Genomic DNA, 15,796 nt, shown 5'->3' with positions numbered 1-15,796 from the left:
GTCAAAGCTTTCCTTTCTGTGTAGGGGAAGGGGATGTGATTCTTCATCTGCCTCTCTCCTGTTGTAAAGCATGCATAGACAGAAGTTACATATCCAAAACAAAATGACACATTCATCCATCCAGGCTTTGACTGTTTAACTCAGTGGTTCTTAACCTTTGTTACTCGGATGCTTTTGAACTGCAACTCCCAGAAACCCCAGTCAGGACAGCTGGTGGTGAAGGCTTCTGGGAGTTGCAGTCCAAAACTCCTGAGTAAACCAAGGTTAAGAACCAGTGGTTTAACTGATACAATTCTGTCTCCAAATTCTCATGTATTCAACCACAGTAGGGCTGAATTAAGGTAACAACCTGGTTTTTCTAAAGGGCTGGCAACAGCTTACCCTTTTGAACTTGCTGGAGCAATTAGAAGATTTTACTTATTTATTTACTTAGCTTTGTTTTCAAACTTACTAAAATTCACACATTCCATCACACTCAGGATGAAAAGAACTGAAAATGAGCTTCATCATTTTAATTACTGGATGGCCTGAATCTAAAATACATTGGTGCCTCGCACAGCGAGGTTAATCCGTCCCGGTAAGAAAAAAGCCATTGGAATGCATTAAACTTAGTTTAATGTGTTCCAATCGGCTGATTTACTCACCTTTCAGCGAAGTTTTTCAATGGCCAGCAGCCATTTTCGCGCCCTCCCCTCGCTGAACGAGGGCGCGAAAACCCTGCGATCAGCTGTCCCGCGGGTCCAAAATGGCCGCCGGAACAGCCGAAAGGGCCAGGCGCAGCATTTTCGCGCCCTTGGTAAGCGAGGAGAGGGCGCGAAAACGCTGCGCGCAGCCCTTTCGGCTGTTCCAGCAGCGTTTTCGCGCCCTCCCCTTGCTTACCAAGGGCGCGAAAATGCTGCGCCCGGCCCTTTCGGCTGTTCTGGCGGCCATTTTGAAGCCGCGGAACAGCTGATCGGTGGGTCGCAAAGCGAAGGTTAGTAAGTAAACCACTTACCGACCTTCACTCTGCGATTTTCGCCCATTGGGGCCATCGCTCTGCAATCGCATTAGCGATCGAAAAAGCGTCACCGTAGAGCGAATTCATCGCTCTACGGTGCTCTCGTTCTACGAGGCACCACTGTACAGCAATGCCTGATTGTAAGAAATTAGACCTAAAGTTCTCCACAAACTCTTAATTATCACATTTGTAAGAATTCTAAGCACCAGATACCTACTCAGAATTTAAAGACACAGTACACAACATTTTACTTCCCTTTCTACCTTGAAACATGATCATATGGAACATAATAAATATAACTGTCTTTAGCATGCTTTCTGGAATATAATTTGAATTCAAGTATGAACTACTTTCATGATGGGCAATGTAAAGTAGATAGGATGAGGACTTGACAGGACAATTCTAGCATTTTTACTCAGAAGTAAGCCCAACAGAGTTCAACAGGCCTGATTTTCAAATACATATTATTAGACTGCAGCCCACATCTCAATTTTTTAGATTATCTTCATTAGTACAAAGAGTTATTATCTGTTCCTTTACAATTTCCAGATGTACCATGCAAGATATAAACTTGAGATCTTGTTGCTATATGCTGAGCGTGACTCTAGGGTCAATGGAAAGCAACTGGCTAGGCTCTGTCTTAGATCAGGCAGAGGTAATGCAATGTGGCCTTCAGAACAGATAGGGATATCACTCCACAGAATCGAGTCTTGGATCAGCTGCTGCTTAATAAAGATTAATTCTATTTCTGAACATGATTGGCAATAAAAAAAATTCCCCTCCATTGCCATAATGTTGACTAAACCAATGACTAACTCCATCTCTCAGCATAATAGCAAGACCACAAGAGGAACAGATAAAGATAACTGCCCTCCCACCCACAAATCACAAATGTGCCCATCTACATAGCTACATCCATCAACAAGAACTCTGGAGAACAAAGGGGGTAGAGTGGCTTTCTTGATAGGACATCTTGAACTCATTTCATGACCACATCTTCTAAGGGCTTCTCCCAGTAAAATATTTCAAAGTGGGAGGATGTACCAAGTCCAGGCAATTATTTCATAGTCCCTTGTTAAAATAGGCATAAGGCACTTTGTCCCCATGTTTGGCCACAATCGACTCTCTGAGATCAGGTTCCAGGTGTGAAAGGGCAATTGAACTGCAAAGGAAAAGATGAAGACACCTAAGTCATTTATGTCACTCAAAGCTGCCTGGCCTAATGTGCCTAGGAGAGACAAGCCTGACTAGGTTTCAAAAACTCAAGCAAGATTTCCTATCTTATCACAGACTACTTTTATGTGAAACTGGACTAATGGCTTTATCTTGACATGTCTTCCTTCCTTCCCATGTAACAGTCTAGTAGGAGAGGAGGATGGCAAAGAAACAGGAATAGTAACCTTACATATTCGTATTAGCTGATACTATACAGTATCCTGTATTTTAAACCTGACCCATCTTAGAAACAGGGAGCTTGTTTGTTTGATTGATTTGTATACTGTTCCATAGTGCATGCACTAGCTAAAATCTATTTTTAAATAGAATTAAACAAAGGAAAATATATTCAAACATCTTAGGTACTAAAAGCACTAAAAGTAAAAGGTGACTCTAAATAATACTTTTAAAAACTAATTTCTTAAGAATTAGTCTTAAAAACTAAGAGGAAAGGTGTCTGATGAACCCGTTGGTAGCTTGTGCTAAAGGGAAGAGGCCATGACTGAAAAAGCATGATTTCTGATCTTAACTTTTTTTTCCTCCTTAGGTGTTAAGGAGCACTGTGTTGCAACTGCACTTAAGTACTAGCTCCACTATCATCTGCCTAGAGAAGAGGCCAGACAATATGGAGCAGAAGCTGTCAGCAAATGGGGTTATCTCCTGAGCAAGTTTGCCTTTGTCTTTCTTCTCCTGAAGAGCGAAAAGGAACAGATGGAGGCAGAAGCTGAATCAATATAAAATGCCTATTCTCTCTTGTAAGGCCACATGTGGACATCATAATATGCTTATCCACAGAATGCCATATTGGTGGGGATGCTTTGCAAGGCTGCTTCTAGGGGCATTATTTATTTATTTAAAATACTTGTACCCCATCTTTCTCCTTACCCTGAACAATACAGTGAAGCCAACATATAAGTTCTAGTCAAAAATTAAGTACTATTGGTGAATTTCCATAGACCACATCTGGAAACCAATGATTTAGTAGACAATGTCACATGCACATATGGAGTCCATTATTTTGTTTGTGTATGAATGGGTGGAGGTAGCATCATGATCTTAAAAGCCACACAAAACCAGATCAATGGTTTAGTAAGCTAAGAGATCTGAGAACCAGTCAGAAAGCCAATACCAGGTCATTTTTTCCATCAGATTTAGCACTGGGACCATTAGGGCTTTAGGCAGAGTAATACAGGAATGCTTCTTAGAAATTTCTTTTAATTTAGTGGGATTTATTTCACAGGACATATAACCAGGAGTGGGTTATAATTTGGTCACATTTCTGTGCGGTTCATTCCTGTGTGAAAAAGAGTGGATCTTTAAAAAAAACTGTACTTCCTCACCCTAAAATGATGGCTAAATGGCTTATCTCCCAAAGATACTTGATAACACCAGCCCAGAAGATAGACAAGCACAGTTAAATATAAAGAGAAGGAGGAGGAGGAAAAGAGATGAATACATTTTGTACCTCCTTTGTGGGAAGAGTGCACAGCCTATTGGGACCATGAAGACGAGGCTGCAAGACAAAGTAAAGCTGTTACTAAGAAAGATCAGTATTTGTTTTCTATACAGTGAACTCAGCTTTGTTATCCCTAGTTCCAAAATAGCCAACAGAGAGGCATTGATGGTGTCAGAATTCTTTATGCTGATATATTTACATGCTGTCTTGGTTGCTCTCCTTTCCGGAATGTCAAATGACATTCACCGAAATATTTTTTGCACTTCTAAACCGGATGCAACCTATAATGGCTCTTAATGACTGCCTATGGAATGGATCTAAGGCAACTCAGCCCACTAAGCTGGTTTCTAAGTTCACTTCTAGTCCTCTGCTCATTCAGTTCTATACAGGGCATATTCAAAAAACTACATCTCCCAGGAAGCACTGGGCATTTTTCTTTTTTCTTTAGGAGGTATGTTTGAGGCAACCAGGAAGACAGAGCCTGTTCCAGGTGAATGAAATGTAGGTGTATGTCTACAGGCAGGAATTCCCAGAACTTTGACTGGGAAATTATTGGGAAATTCTGGGAACTGGAGTAAAACACACACACATACACACACCCCAAATGACACACCCTTACTTGTTATTACCATGCCAAGGGATTCTAATATTCACCATTTCCTCTTTCTCACACAGCGCACCTCATTCACATATGAATTAGATGTTGGCCCGAAGTTTCAGTTTGTTACAGACTATTAATTAATTAATTTACAAACATGTATAGACTATCTTTCATTTTTAAAAAAATCCAAAGCATTCTACAAAATGAAGACGTATTCGATTTTACTGTATTGTAACATGCAGTAAAACAATATGCAAAAGCAACAATAAAAAAAGCAAAATATATCAAGTGAATGGAAGTTGACCACAATGAGGAAAATACCCAGGCAAACAACTGTTTCCAGCAACAGAGAACATGCTCTACAACAGAACCCCCCCTAATTTCAATGAAGAAATCATTTCATACGATGGGAAAGCCCTTCTCTACTCCATAACCAAACAAGCAACAGCAAGCAAGATAGCCTTCTCAAAAGCTAAAGGATTGGGAGAAAGCAATCTCTTTAAGATGACCTAATAAGAGCTGTCTAAGGCCTTACAGCGCCACCACGTCCTAAGGGACGTGGTGGCGCTGCGGGCTAAACCGCAGAAGCCTTTGTGCTGCAGGGTCAGAAGACTAAGCAGTCGTAAGATCGAATCCACGCGACGGAGTGAGCGCCCGTCGCTTTTCCCAGCTCCTGCCAACCTAGCGATTCGAAAGCATGCAAATGCAAGAAGATAAATAGGGACCACCTTGGTGGGAAGGTAACAGCGTTCCGCGTCTAAGTCGCACTGGCCATGTGACCACGGAAGATTGTCTTCGGACAAAACGCTGGCTCTATGGCTTGGAAACGGGGATGAGCACCGCCCCCTAGAGTCAATCACGACTGGAAAAAACTGTCAAGGGGAACCTTTACCTTTAAGGCCTTACAAAGGGACCTTAATGCCTTGAACCTGGGCTGACCGTTAACTAGCAGTGACTGCAAAGCTTTCAACACAGTTCAGTCTTGAAGTTACCAAAGCATGGGATGGTTCAGTGCTCTTTGAATCCTCTGCATCCATAATTAGCACTGGGAATGTAATATTTCTCAGTCTGAAACTAAATACTCCACACAAAGGTACAATAAATAAATATTTTGAAAATGTTCTACTTCCAACTTTGAAGACAACTGTATAAAGATTATCTCAAAAAATCTAGCAGCTTGTATCTATGGCCAGAGCGGTACTGATGAAGGTGACATAAGCCAAGCAACATCATACTTACAACCCTCCAACGAGTATTGTTTGCAGTGGAGCATGGAAAACCCGGATTTTCTGTCAAGAAAGCACCATATGAGTAAGAACTCAAACTTAAAGTGCCAAGCTTTTCTCTGGAGAGAAAGTGGGATCGGTGAATTTTAGACTCAGTAAAGGAATTTAAATCTACTGAGTTGTATAAACTAGGTTAAAAAAACGACCATTTTGAATAATATTCAACTATTGGTACCTGGACCACTATAAAACAAGAGTTGTGGGAAATTATTGGATTTTTATATCTTAGATTTGAACTCATCCAGCAACCTACAGATTCAGGAATGTCTAGAATTAATCTAACACATGGTTGACCAAATCTCCTGGAAAAAAGAATTCTAAGTCTGCAATGTTACACTGGAACATTATAATGGAAACTTGTTCTGTTGTCCAGTTCTCTTTTATCTTTTCCTAGCACTCAAACTAAATCTGTGCTCTTGCAAGCAGATCCATTTTCTCTTGGTCCTTCAACAATGACCCCGTTGTTCTATTCACTGTCATGTGGCCTGCTTATACATGTACTTACTCCAGTACAGCAAATCTGCAACTTAGTTTATATACAGCTTCTCCATTTCTTTCAGCCATAGTAGCTTGTGTGTTAAATCAAGGATTGGAAGAGATCTGTGGTACATTGGTTAAGCCTTCAAACACCTGATTGTTTCAACAACTGCATGAAAAAAGTCAATACTGAACAAAAAATCTTGGTTCCAAATTATATTGCTAGAATGAAAGGCTCCTAATTCTACCAGTCAAAGTACACTATGCAACTCTTCCCTCTTTCCTTTTTCATGGCTCTCCTCTGATAAGAAGAAGAATGCAGGGAAATGAGACCATAGGAGGTTACAAATTTGTCATGAGACTATTTACTCTCTTGTAAAATTCTGTGAATGAAGCTGGGCACCTGAATAATAAAGCCCCACTAGGAAACACTCAAACAAAACAGACCAAGAAAGACGGGATTTTGTGTGGAAGTACTCTGAGTTCCATTCACAACACATTCCCGGACTTGGAATGCATTACATTTCAATGTCTGCCTTTTATATTAAGTTTTACTTTGTGGATCTTTGGGTTCTAACCAAAACAAGAAAACAAAACAAAAGTATGTTCCATAAAACTGGGGCACCACCACTCCCATCCTAACAGTAGAAAAAGATACAAAATAAACTTTTGCCATATAATTTTCCAAACTTCTCAAGATATCCAATATAAAAAGAATTACTCAAGAGTTGTGGGAAGACAACACTTCCACAGCTACTTACACTCATAAAAGGGTATTTTTCAAGTTTCTCCATGATGACAGGCAACAAAACTGTAAAGAGATAAACTATGTGAGTTATGCCCATACATCTTAACCACTCAATTGAATGCTATACAAAATGCAGTCATTGGATGCAGTCACACACACTAGCAAACCCTCTCTCACTCTCATACACACAATGCCTCTTCCTGCATCATTGTGGGGAACCTCTGATCCTCCTGATGGTAAGATAGTAATGACTCCCACAAACCTTTGCCACTGGCCACTCTGATTAAGCTTTCTGGGAACTGAAGTCCAAAGCATGTAGAGAGTCAAACGTTCTGCATTCCTGTCCTAGATTTGACCAGGAGCTTGATAATGCTCATGTATCTTGTTCAGGAGAAACTAACTGCAACATGCTAGCAAGACACGGGAAAAAATTGAAACTGCCTCTTTTCTATGAGAAGGAGAAAATAACTTTTTCATTCACCTCTGACCACTGTTGCAAGTGTTCATAACAGCATTTCAAATGGTTCATCAGCTATATGTATATACAGTTGTGTTCAAAATTATTCAACCCCCACTGAAATTGAATGTTTTGGCCATTTTGACATTGATTTTGATCATTCAGTCATCTTGCTTACATTTACATGAAAGAGGCACTTGTAGGTCAGAGAAATATAACCTTAAGTTTATAATGAAATAACCACAAATGTCTTTTCTGTGCTCACATCATTATTAGTTTTTATTCAACCCCCAAGTGACATTCAATCTTAGTACTTAGTACAACATCCTTTTACAGTTATAACAGCTTTTAAACGTGAAGCATAGCTTGACACAAGTGTCTTGCAGCGATCTACGGGTATCTTCACCCATTCTTCATGGGCAAAAGCCTCCAGTTCAGTCAAATTCTTAGGCTTGCGCACTGCAACTGCTTTCTTTAAGTCCCACCAGAGGTTCTCAATCGGATTTAAGTCTGATGACTGCGATGGCCACTCCAAAATGTTCCAGCATTTCCTCTGCAACCATGCTCTAGTGGACTTGGAGGTATGCTTGGGATCATTGTCCTGTTGAAAGGTCCAACGTCTCCCAAGCCTCAGGTGTGTGACGGACTGCATCACATTTTCATCCAATATCTCCTGGTACTGAAGAGAATTCATGGTACCTTGTACACGCTGAAGCTTCCCTGTACCTGCAGAAGCAAAACAGCCCCAAAGCATTATTGACCCTCCGCCATGCTTCACAGTAGGCAAGGTGTTCTTTTCGTCATATGCCTTGTTCTTCCTCCTCCAAACATAGCGTTGATCCATGGGCCCAAACAGTTCTAATTTTGTTTCATCAGTCCACAGAACACTATCCCACAACTTTTGTGGTTTGCCCACATGACTTTTGGCATACTTCAGTCGACTCTTCTTATTCTTGGGAGACAGCAAGGGGGTGCGCCTGGGGGTTCTGGCATGGAGACCTTCATTACGCAGTGTGCGCCTTATTGTCTGAGCTGAAACTTCTATACCCACATCTGACAAATCTTTTTTCAGTTCCTCAGCAGTCACACGGGGACTTTTCACCAATCTACGCTTTAGGTAGCGCACAGCAGTCGAAGTCAGCATCTTCTTTCTTCCACGACCAGGTAGCATTTCAACAGTGCCCTTTGCCTTGAATTTGTGAATGATGCTTCCTATGGTGTCTCTTGGTATGTTTAACTTCTTTGCAATCTTCTTATAGCCATTGCCCTTCCTGTGAAGACAAATCACCTCTTCTCTTGTCTTCCTGGACCATTCTCTTGACTTCACCATGTTTGTAACCACACCAGTAAATGTCTAGAAGGAGCTGAGTATCACAGTCATTTTAAAGCTGCCTAATTGGTGCTTATTATGCTTAATTGGTGCTCGGTGACATCCACAGGTGTTTTCAATACCTGATCGAAAACACCTGAATAAACCTCTCTTCTTCAGAGTGGTAGTCTTTAAGGGGTTGAATAATTGTGGCAATGAAGAAACCACAAAAGAAACATTTACTACTGTATTACATAAACAATTGATGTTATTTTAGTTGCATTTGGTTCTTTAAAACGTCCTTGTAGGATTTCATTCTGAATACAATTCCAAATGTACACTATAGTCCCTAAACCCCTTTACAGCATTGGGGGTTGAATAATTTTGAACACAACTGTATGCACTAAGGCTTTTTCCATGGCCGTAGGCATTTCTTAGTGTACACATACACACATGCCACCCCTTCTGTTAAGATAATGTAAATAGATTTTAGCACAGAATGGGTAAAAAGCATAGTTTTAGGAAATCTGAATAAAACGATACTATAATTCGCAGTAAAATTAAAACCACATGGGAGAGTAATTTCTAGACAACAGAACTGGTCCATCTCTAGAGGATATCAGACCACTTGGAACAAGATGAAAGACAATCTGTTCCACAATACAGGTGCAACACCCTGTTATGATTAAATGTATTGTTTACATGGCAAAAGTAAGTGTATTGTTTTGAAATGTATTGGTTTGTTAAGTATGTGATGGGAGGGAGGGAGGGGCATGGAACATTGGTCAGAATAGTACTTGTTGGCTGGGAGAAACTAGGGGAGTAGACTCTTGGGTTAGATTTTTGGAGCAGCCTGTGAGGTAAAGAGAGATTGGGCAGAGGGAAGTATATAAAAAAAGAGCTGAATGTTTGGGGTGGGGGAAGAGGTGACAGGGAGAGTAAAGAACTGCACTAAATAAATATAAATCCTAGGAATAAATAACACCCCTTAGACAATGTTATTTTAATAAACATCTTATTAAGTTAAGAGGTGTAGAGCTCAACATATACAAAGGGCTTGAGTGAAGGAGCAAATACAAACTCATAGGTGCAACTAAAGGCTAGTGGCAGTGAAAGAAGAAAAGAGGAAATAAGTGAAGATGGCTGTAGAAAAGACATTTATTCCTGTTGTTATTTAAAGAAACCATCATATAAATAGTTAAGTGACAAGACAAAGGAAGTTCTGACATCAGTATATGAGAAAGGGCACACAGAATGACATATGATATACAGATAAATACTGTAGCTAAATACAACAGAAATATTATTTTGCAACATCTGGTAATTAAAAATGAAATGGCATTAACATCATGAAGCTGGGGAAAGGGAGTACAGTCAGCCCTCGACTTACGAACAGCTCTACTTGCGAACAATTCAACTTACAAACCGCCTGATAGGGAAATAACATACTCAACATACAAACTTCCCTTGAGTTACGAACAGAAAAAAAGGGCCCCCTCCTCTCCCCACCTGAGCAAGCCTCCAGAAGCCTCTTAAGAGCCAGCCGATCAGCAGTTAGGCGGGGAGAGGAGGGAGTAGGAGCGGAGAGCACGAAATGGCTGCCAGCTCCCTGCTGAATGTCAGCTTTTAGCTGTTTGGTGCTCTTTTTCCTGCAGTTCGGGGGCTACCAAGGCCTGGTAAGTGACTTTCTTTTATTTATTTTTAAGTTTCTGACCTTCCCCCCCCCATAGGAACACATTAATTAATTTTCAATGCTTTCCTATGGGAAATTTGGTTTCGACTTGCAAACGTTTCAACTTACGAACATTAAGTTTGTAAGTCGAGGCCTCACTGTATATTATACAGAGCCTATGGGACAGAACAAAACCTTCTTGGTGTTAATACAAGTTGGGTGTCTTGGCAAAGAAGCTGCTCTGTGAAGACCAAAGCAAAAGCCAGAGCTTTTGGCACGTACATACTAATGCATCCTTGTGTACCACAGAGCCTTGCAAGACTACAGGGCAGAAAGTTCATTTCACTTCTGGAAGGAAATTAAGAAAGGAAGAATTGAGAGATGCCTGCTATGATTTTGGCAGCTTGGATGCCAGCACATTGGCAAGGAGAGGGAAGGAGGATGCAACACAAAGGTGCATGACCTCCATTTAGCCCAGAAGATCCACATTGCTCACCCTGTATTTGAGGTCCCATCTTAAGACACTTGCCTTACATAAAGCTGAAAGCCACTCATTCTCCTCCACATTTTTTAATCTTTTTTTAAAATAATTATGAAATCTCCATACTTAAAACAGAAAATTCAAAACAAAAAACAATTATACAAAAAAGTATTCCCTTCCACAGGGACCATTTGGAGATAAAATCGTTTTTTCCTCCATTTACGGAGCCTCATTCTCTTTCCAAAAATGTACTGATTCTTGCTAAAGTGCACAACCCCTTCCCCATTATTAATACAAAATCTATAAATTGTCCCCAAATATCTATATTATTTATCAAGCTCTTCTTTATCTTCAACTTATCATTAATAGCTATATTTCAAACTTCTTTATATCACTCATTTAAATGGAAATCAAGTTTTGTTTTCCAATTCCTTACCACCAATAACCTTGCCACTGCTAACAAACTTAAGATCAATTCCTGCCTTGCACGATTCCATTGCTCCTTCTCAAATATTTTTTTTTATTCTGAGCTCATGCTCAGTTGCTTAGCAACCCGCATGGCATCTCTGGCAGCCATCCCTGGAGGTGATGCTAAAAAAGGGAAAAATACTAAGTGCTTACTCATCCCAGGAGCAGCCATGACAATACGGGAAACCACCACTTGGGTTATCCCCTTGATTGCAGCTTTCTGGAAAAAAGAAAAACAAAGGTGTCATGCTTGTTCTTCAAATGGTGATACACAGCACAGAAATAATATTGGAATACTTGGCACTGGCAAGTAGGGCTGGTTTGAGAAACTGCAGAAACCTAGCCCTCGTTTAATTAAAAGCAGCAACATGACTTTGAAGAACTTAAAAACCCCGGTGAAGACATGCAGCCCTAAGATCCGATCTCAGTTCTGTACGATTTCAGTACTCAAATTGTCTCAGTACTGTACTATTGCATGGCAGAGAGGGAGTGTTTGGTTAGTTCATAACATCAACTGGCTGACTCTAAATTTTCCCCTCAGAGATAAGAGTCCATCCAAAGACAAAAGAATCTCACCCACTTCTAACAGAAGAGAGATTTGGACATATGATAATGGTGGAAGAGAAGACCTGGATGAGCATGGAGAAAATGGCTTCACGAAAGGCTTTGTGGAGTATTCTAACTTGGCTTTCTTCTCCTCAGTTCCAACTTATCTATTTATTTGAAATATTTATACCCCACCGTCTCCTCAAGAGGACCTCATGGCAGCTTATAATATTAGAACAAACAACATTTAACAATTAAAAACAATTACAAAATAAAAAAGAATTAAACATATATCAAAGAAAATTAGTAGATTAAAAAAAGTTTTAAACCATTCTAAAGATATGTTAATGATAACAAGGCAACAATCCCATTTTTTTTTTTAAAAAAAAAACCTCTTAGGGAGCCAGATACAGTACTGAGAAAGAGCCTACCGAAAGAAGAAAGGTCTTCCCTGTCAATGGAAGGATAGCAAAGAAGGGGCCTCCCACAGAACAGCAATAGAGAAGGCCCACTCTCATATCCTTACTCAATGCACCTGTGAGAGAGACCGGGCTAAGACAAAGGCCTCCTAGATTACCTTAAAACCTGAGCAGGCTCATGAAGAGAGGCGCAGTCCTTCAGAAAGCTTAGACCCAAGTTGTTTACACCTTTATAGATCAAAACTAGCACTTTGAACTGTGCCCAGAAATTGACTGGTAGTGAGGGGAGCTGTTGCAACAAGTGAGTTATGTGATTCCCTTAACCAGCTATAGTTCACCTGCTGAAGATCCAAACACTTTCCAAAGGCCGCCCTGTATAGATTGCACTACAGTAATCCAAATAAGATTTAACTAAGGCATGTGTCGCGATGACCATATCAGACATCTCCAGGTACAGGCTCAGCTGCCACTCTAATTTTAACTGGTCAAATACACTCCTGGTGGCTGCTGAGGCCTGGGCGTCCAGGTTCAGGGATGTATCCAGGAGCACATCCAAGCTGTGAACCTGTAACTTCAAGGGGCCAGAAACACTGTCCAACTTGCTATATCATCGTCGTCATTGTTTAGTCATTTAGTCGTGTCCGACTCTTCGTGACTCCATGGACCAGAGCACGCCAGGCCCTCCTGTCTTCCACTGTCTCCCGGAGTTGTGTCAAATTCATGTCGGTTGCTTCGATGACATTGTCCAGCCATCTCATCCTCTGTCGTCCCCTTCTCCTTTTGCCTTCACACTTTCCCAGCATCAAGGTCTTTTCCAAGGAGTCTTCTCTTCTCATGAGATGGGCAAAGTACTGGAGCCTCAACTTCAGGATCTGTCCTTCCAGTGAGCACTCAGGGTTGATTTCCTTTGGAATGGATAGGTTTGTTCTCTTTGCAGTCCAGGGTACTCTCAAGAGCCTCCTCCAGCACCATAATTCAAAGGCATCAATTCTTCGGCGGTCAGCTTTCTTTATGGTCCAGCTCTCACTTCCATACATCACTACAGGAAAAACCATAACTGTGACTATTCGGACTTTTGTTGGCAAGGTGATGTCTCTGCTTTTTAAGATGCTGTTGAGGTTTGTCATCGCTTTCCTCCCAAGAAGCTGGCATCTTTTAATTTTGTGGCTGCTGCCACCATCTGCAGTGATCATAGAGCCCAAGAAAGTAAAATCTGTCACTGCCTCCATATCTTCCCCTTCTATTTCCCAGGAGGTGATGGGACCAGTGGCCATGATCTTAGTTTTTTTGATGTTGGGTTTCAGACCTTTTTTGCACTCTCCTCTTTCACCCTCATTACAAGGTCCTTTAGTTCCTCCTCACTTTCTGCCATCAAAGTGGTATCATCTGCATATTGGAGGTTATTGATATTTCTTCCAGCAATCTTAATTCCAGTTTGGGATTCCTCCAGTCCAGCCTTCCGCATGATGTGCTATATCATATAGCTTGTTTTTCTGTGAGGTTTTGAACTGGGTTCAGATTGAGATGGTGAATTAAAAGAAATATCAATGCAGTGACTGCCAGACAGGTAAGGACAGTCAATGGCAACCTGAAAGCTTGCGAGGGGAGTGGGCAAAGAGGCAGATGGCACTCCTTGAACCAGTTGCCATTGGAGCAGCCATAGTCTAAGGTACCTTTTAAAAAACACCTTTAAAAAGTTCAATGAAGGCTGAGGGGGGATAAATATGGCATAATATTTGCAGCCTGGAGGGTCTTCTCACAAATATAGGCTCTAAAGCCAAAGAAGTAGGTTGTGGTTGGTTTTAAGGATGAAAACCTGATACAATGAACCAGCTTCAACCTTCAACCTCTTGGCCAAGCAGAGAAGGTAAAGGGTATGTCAACTGGAAGGTGACATCTTACTTCTGCAAGAATCACACTTGTAAGAAGGGGCTTAAACTGAATGAAACAAAGAGAAAACGGCAATGGGACTAGGTATAGTAGGAAATTAAGAAAACAAAAGGAGAGAATGAAAGAAAAGGAATGCCTTAAAAGCAAAAGAAAAATATTTTGAGACATGGAAAGGAAGTTCCTATGAGGCTAACTAGCGCAGTGGTCAAAGAAGAACTAAGGGGAATTGGGCCAAGGTACCTAAGCATGTGTAGTAAGATGCAGAGCTGCCACCAAAATACTCAGCTTAGGGGATTTCCAAATAGAACTTTGTAGAGACCGCAATGAAGAACTCAACTTCTGCAACCAAAAATTGAAAAACACTTTCCCCAAATCTTTGCAATGCTTGAGGATTGCAAATAACAAGGCACTCAAGACTGCCAATAAAGAATCTTCACTACATTTGAATTATCTTTTTTTCCTTTTAGTGCAATGGTTCCCAACCTTGAGTAATCTAGGTGTCCTTGGGAAGAAAGAAGGCCAGGTCTGCCAAGGAAAGTTAACTGTTGAATCTTGATGCATCTCTAGGTTCCTTGGAGGACCAGTCATGTAGGTAAGACCAATTTCAAATGCCCTACCCACCAAAACAAAAAAGTAACAATGATTTTCCTATTCTCTCATCTCCCTGAAATAAAGGTACTTACCCTGGACTTGCCCAGAGTGTTGTCATTCTCATCTGTCACTGTGATCCCATTAATGAGTTCTCTAATGCAGAGAAAAGAAATAACCCCAAGCGTTATGACTAAATGGCTCGATTTTGTAACATAAACATTTCTCCAAGCCAACCGCGCCCAATGTCTCAAGAATGTTACTTCCTTTATACAGCACAGCTTGTGAAGACCAGAACACTGAACCTTCAATCCCATTGTAGCAATTTCCCAAGAGCTAGTCAGCTAGTCTGTATCAATATTTACAACAACAACAAACAAAAGAATTATTGTACCTGAAAGACTAATAATGTCTAAGGAACTGGACTGGACTCATATTGAATTAAGCCTGTTAATCTGCAGGTTGTTTTTATTTTACCACCAATCATATGTTTCTCACACTGATGGCAAGAGTAGATGATACCATCAAAAAAATTACAAACTAAAAAATTACAAACATAAACTAGCTTTCAATCTCACATGGGTCTTCATAAAGCTAGGCACCACAGAGTTGGGATGGTGGAGATGAAATACAGAAGTTCTATACATCATGACCAGATGTGCAGGCCAGTCTTTTCTGTTAAAGCAAGTTTCAAAATGGAGGGCTCTAAACGCAGGTGAGAGCTCTAGGTTTCCGACTTGGTCTCTGGTGGTTCAGATTAAAATGGCTCTCCCATTCCCTTCCTGCTTTTAAGAGGATGCAAAAAACTAGGCTGTTTAGGGGCATCCTCAGTTAAATGTTCTCTTAGATTTTGCCACTGCCTTGCTATTATTTAAGTCTATTATTCTCAATTATTTTGCTTTATTTGAAGATTTGATGTCTTCAGTTTGTTCTATTTATTGTTTCTTTTATGTAAACTGTTGGGAATAGTGCCTAGCACTAATTTGTGTTGTACACGTTTTTGAAACAAAACAAAACAAAACAAGACAAAAGGGTTGCCAGTTACTCAGTATCTCCCTCCCCTACAAGATTTTTAGAACTTCTGTTTTTCCTCTATTTTTGACTTCTAAAGGTTTCTTCCTCCCAGTGTCCCAAGACCCTCAAAAACTTTCCAACAGCAAAAGAGCTTCAGTAGGGAGATAGGGAG

At 40.6% G+C, this 15,796-nt stretch overlaps 1 protein-coding gene across 11 annotated transcripts in view; it reads right to left on the bottom strand.

Annotated features, from left to right (window-relative positions):
* Positions 1 to 917: 917 nt before the first annotated feature.
* The window catches only part of SFXN2 (sideroflexin 2), a 39,359-nt gene continuing 24,480 nt past the window's right edge, over positions 918 to 15,796 (bottom strand). For all 11 annotated transcript variants that reach the window (XM_072995622.2, XM_072995619.2, XM_020790858.3 and 8 more), the window contains 6 exons: positions 14,706 to 14,766; positions 11,321 to 11,387; positions 6,794 to 6,843; positions 5,509 to 5,558; positions 3,678 to 3,725; positions 918 to 2,159 (listed from right to left, as the gene is read on the bottom strand). In XM_072995622.2, the coding sequence (XP_072851723.2) occupies positions 2,060 to 2,159; positions 3,678 to 3,725; positions 5,509 to 5,558; positions 6,794 to 6,843; positions 11,321 to 11,387; positions 14,706 to 14,766 (376 nt within the window). In that variant the 3' untranslated portion in view covers positions 918 to 2,059. The remainder of the gene's footprint in view (positions 2,160 to 3,677; positions 3,726 to 5,508; positions 5,559 to 6,793; positions 6,844 to 11,320; positions 11,388 to 14,705; positions 14,767 to 15,796) is intronic.

The sequence above is a fragment of the Pogona vitticeps genome, chromosome 3, assembly GCF_051106095.1.
Source record: "Pogona vitticeps strain Pit_001003342236 chromosome 3, PviZW2.1, whole genome shotgun sequence".
Lineage (NCBI taxonomy): Eukaryota > Metazoa > Chordata > Lepidosauria > Squamata > Agamidae > Pogona > Pogona vitticeps.
Note: the sequence above shows the minus strand (reverse complement) of the source record. Positions and strands in the feature narration are given on the sequence as shown.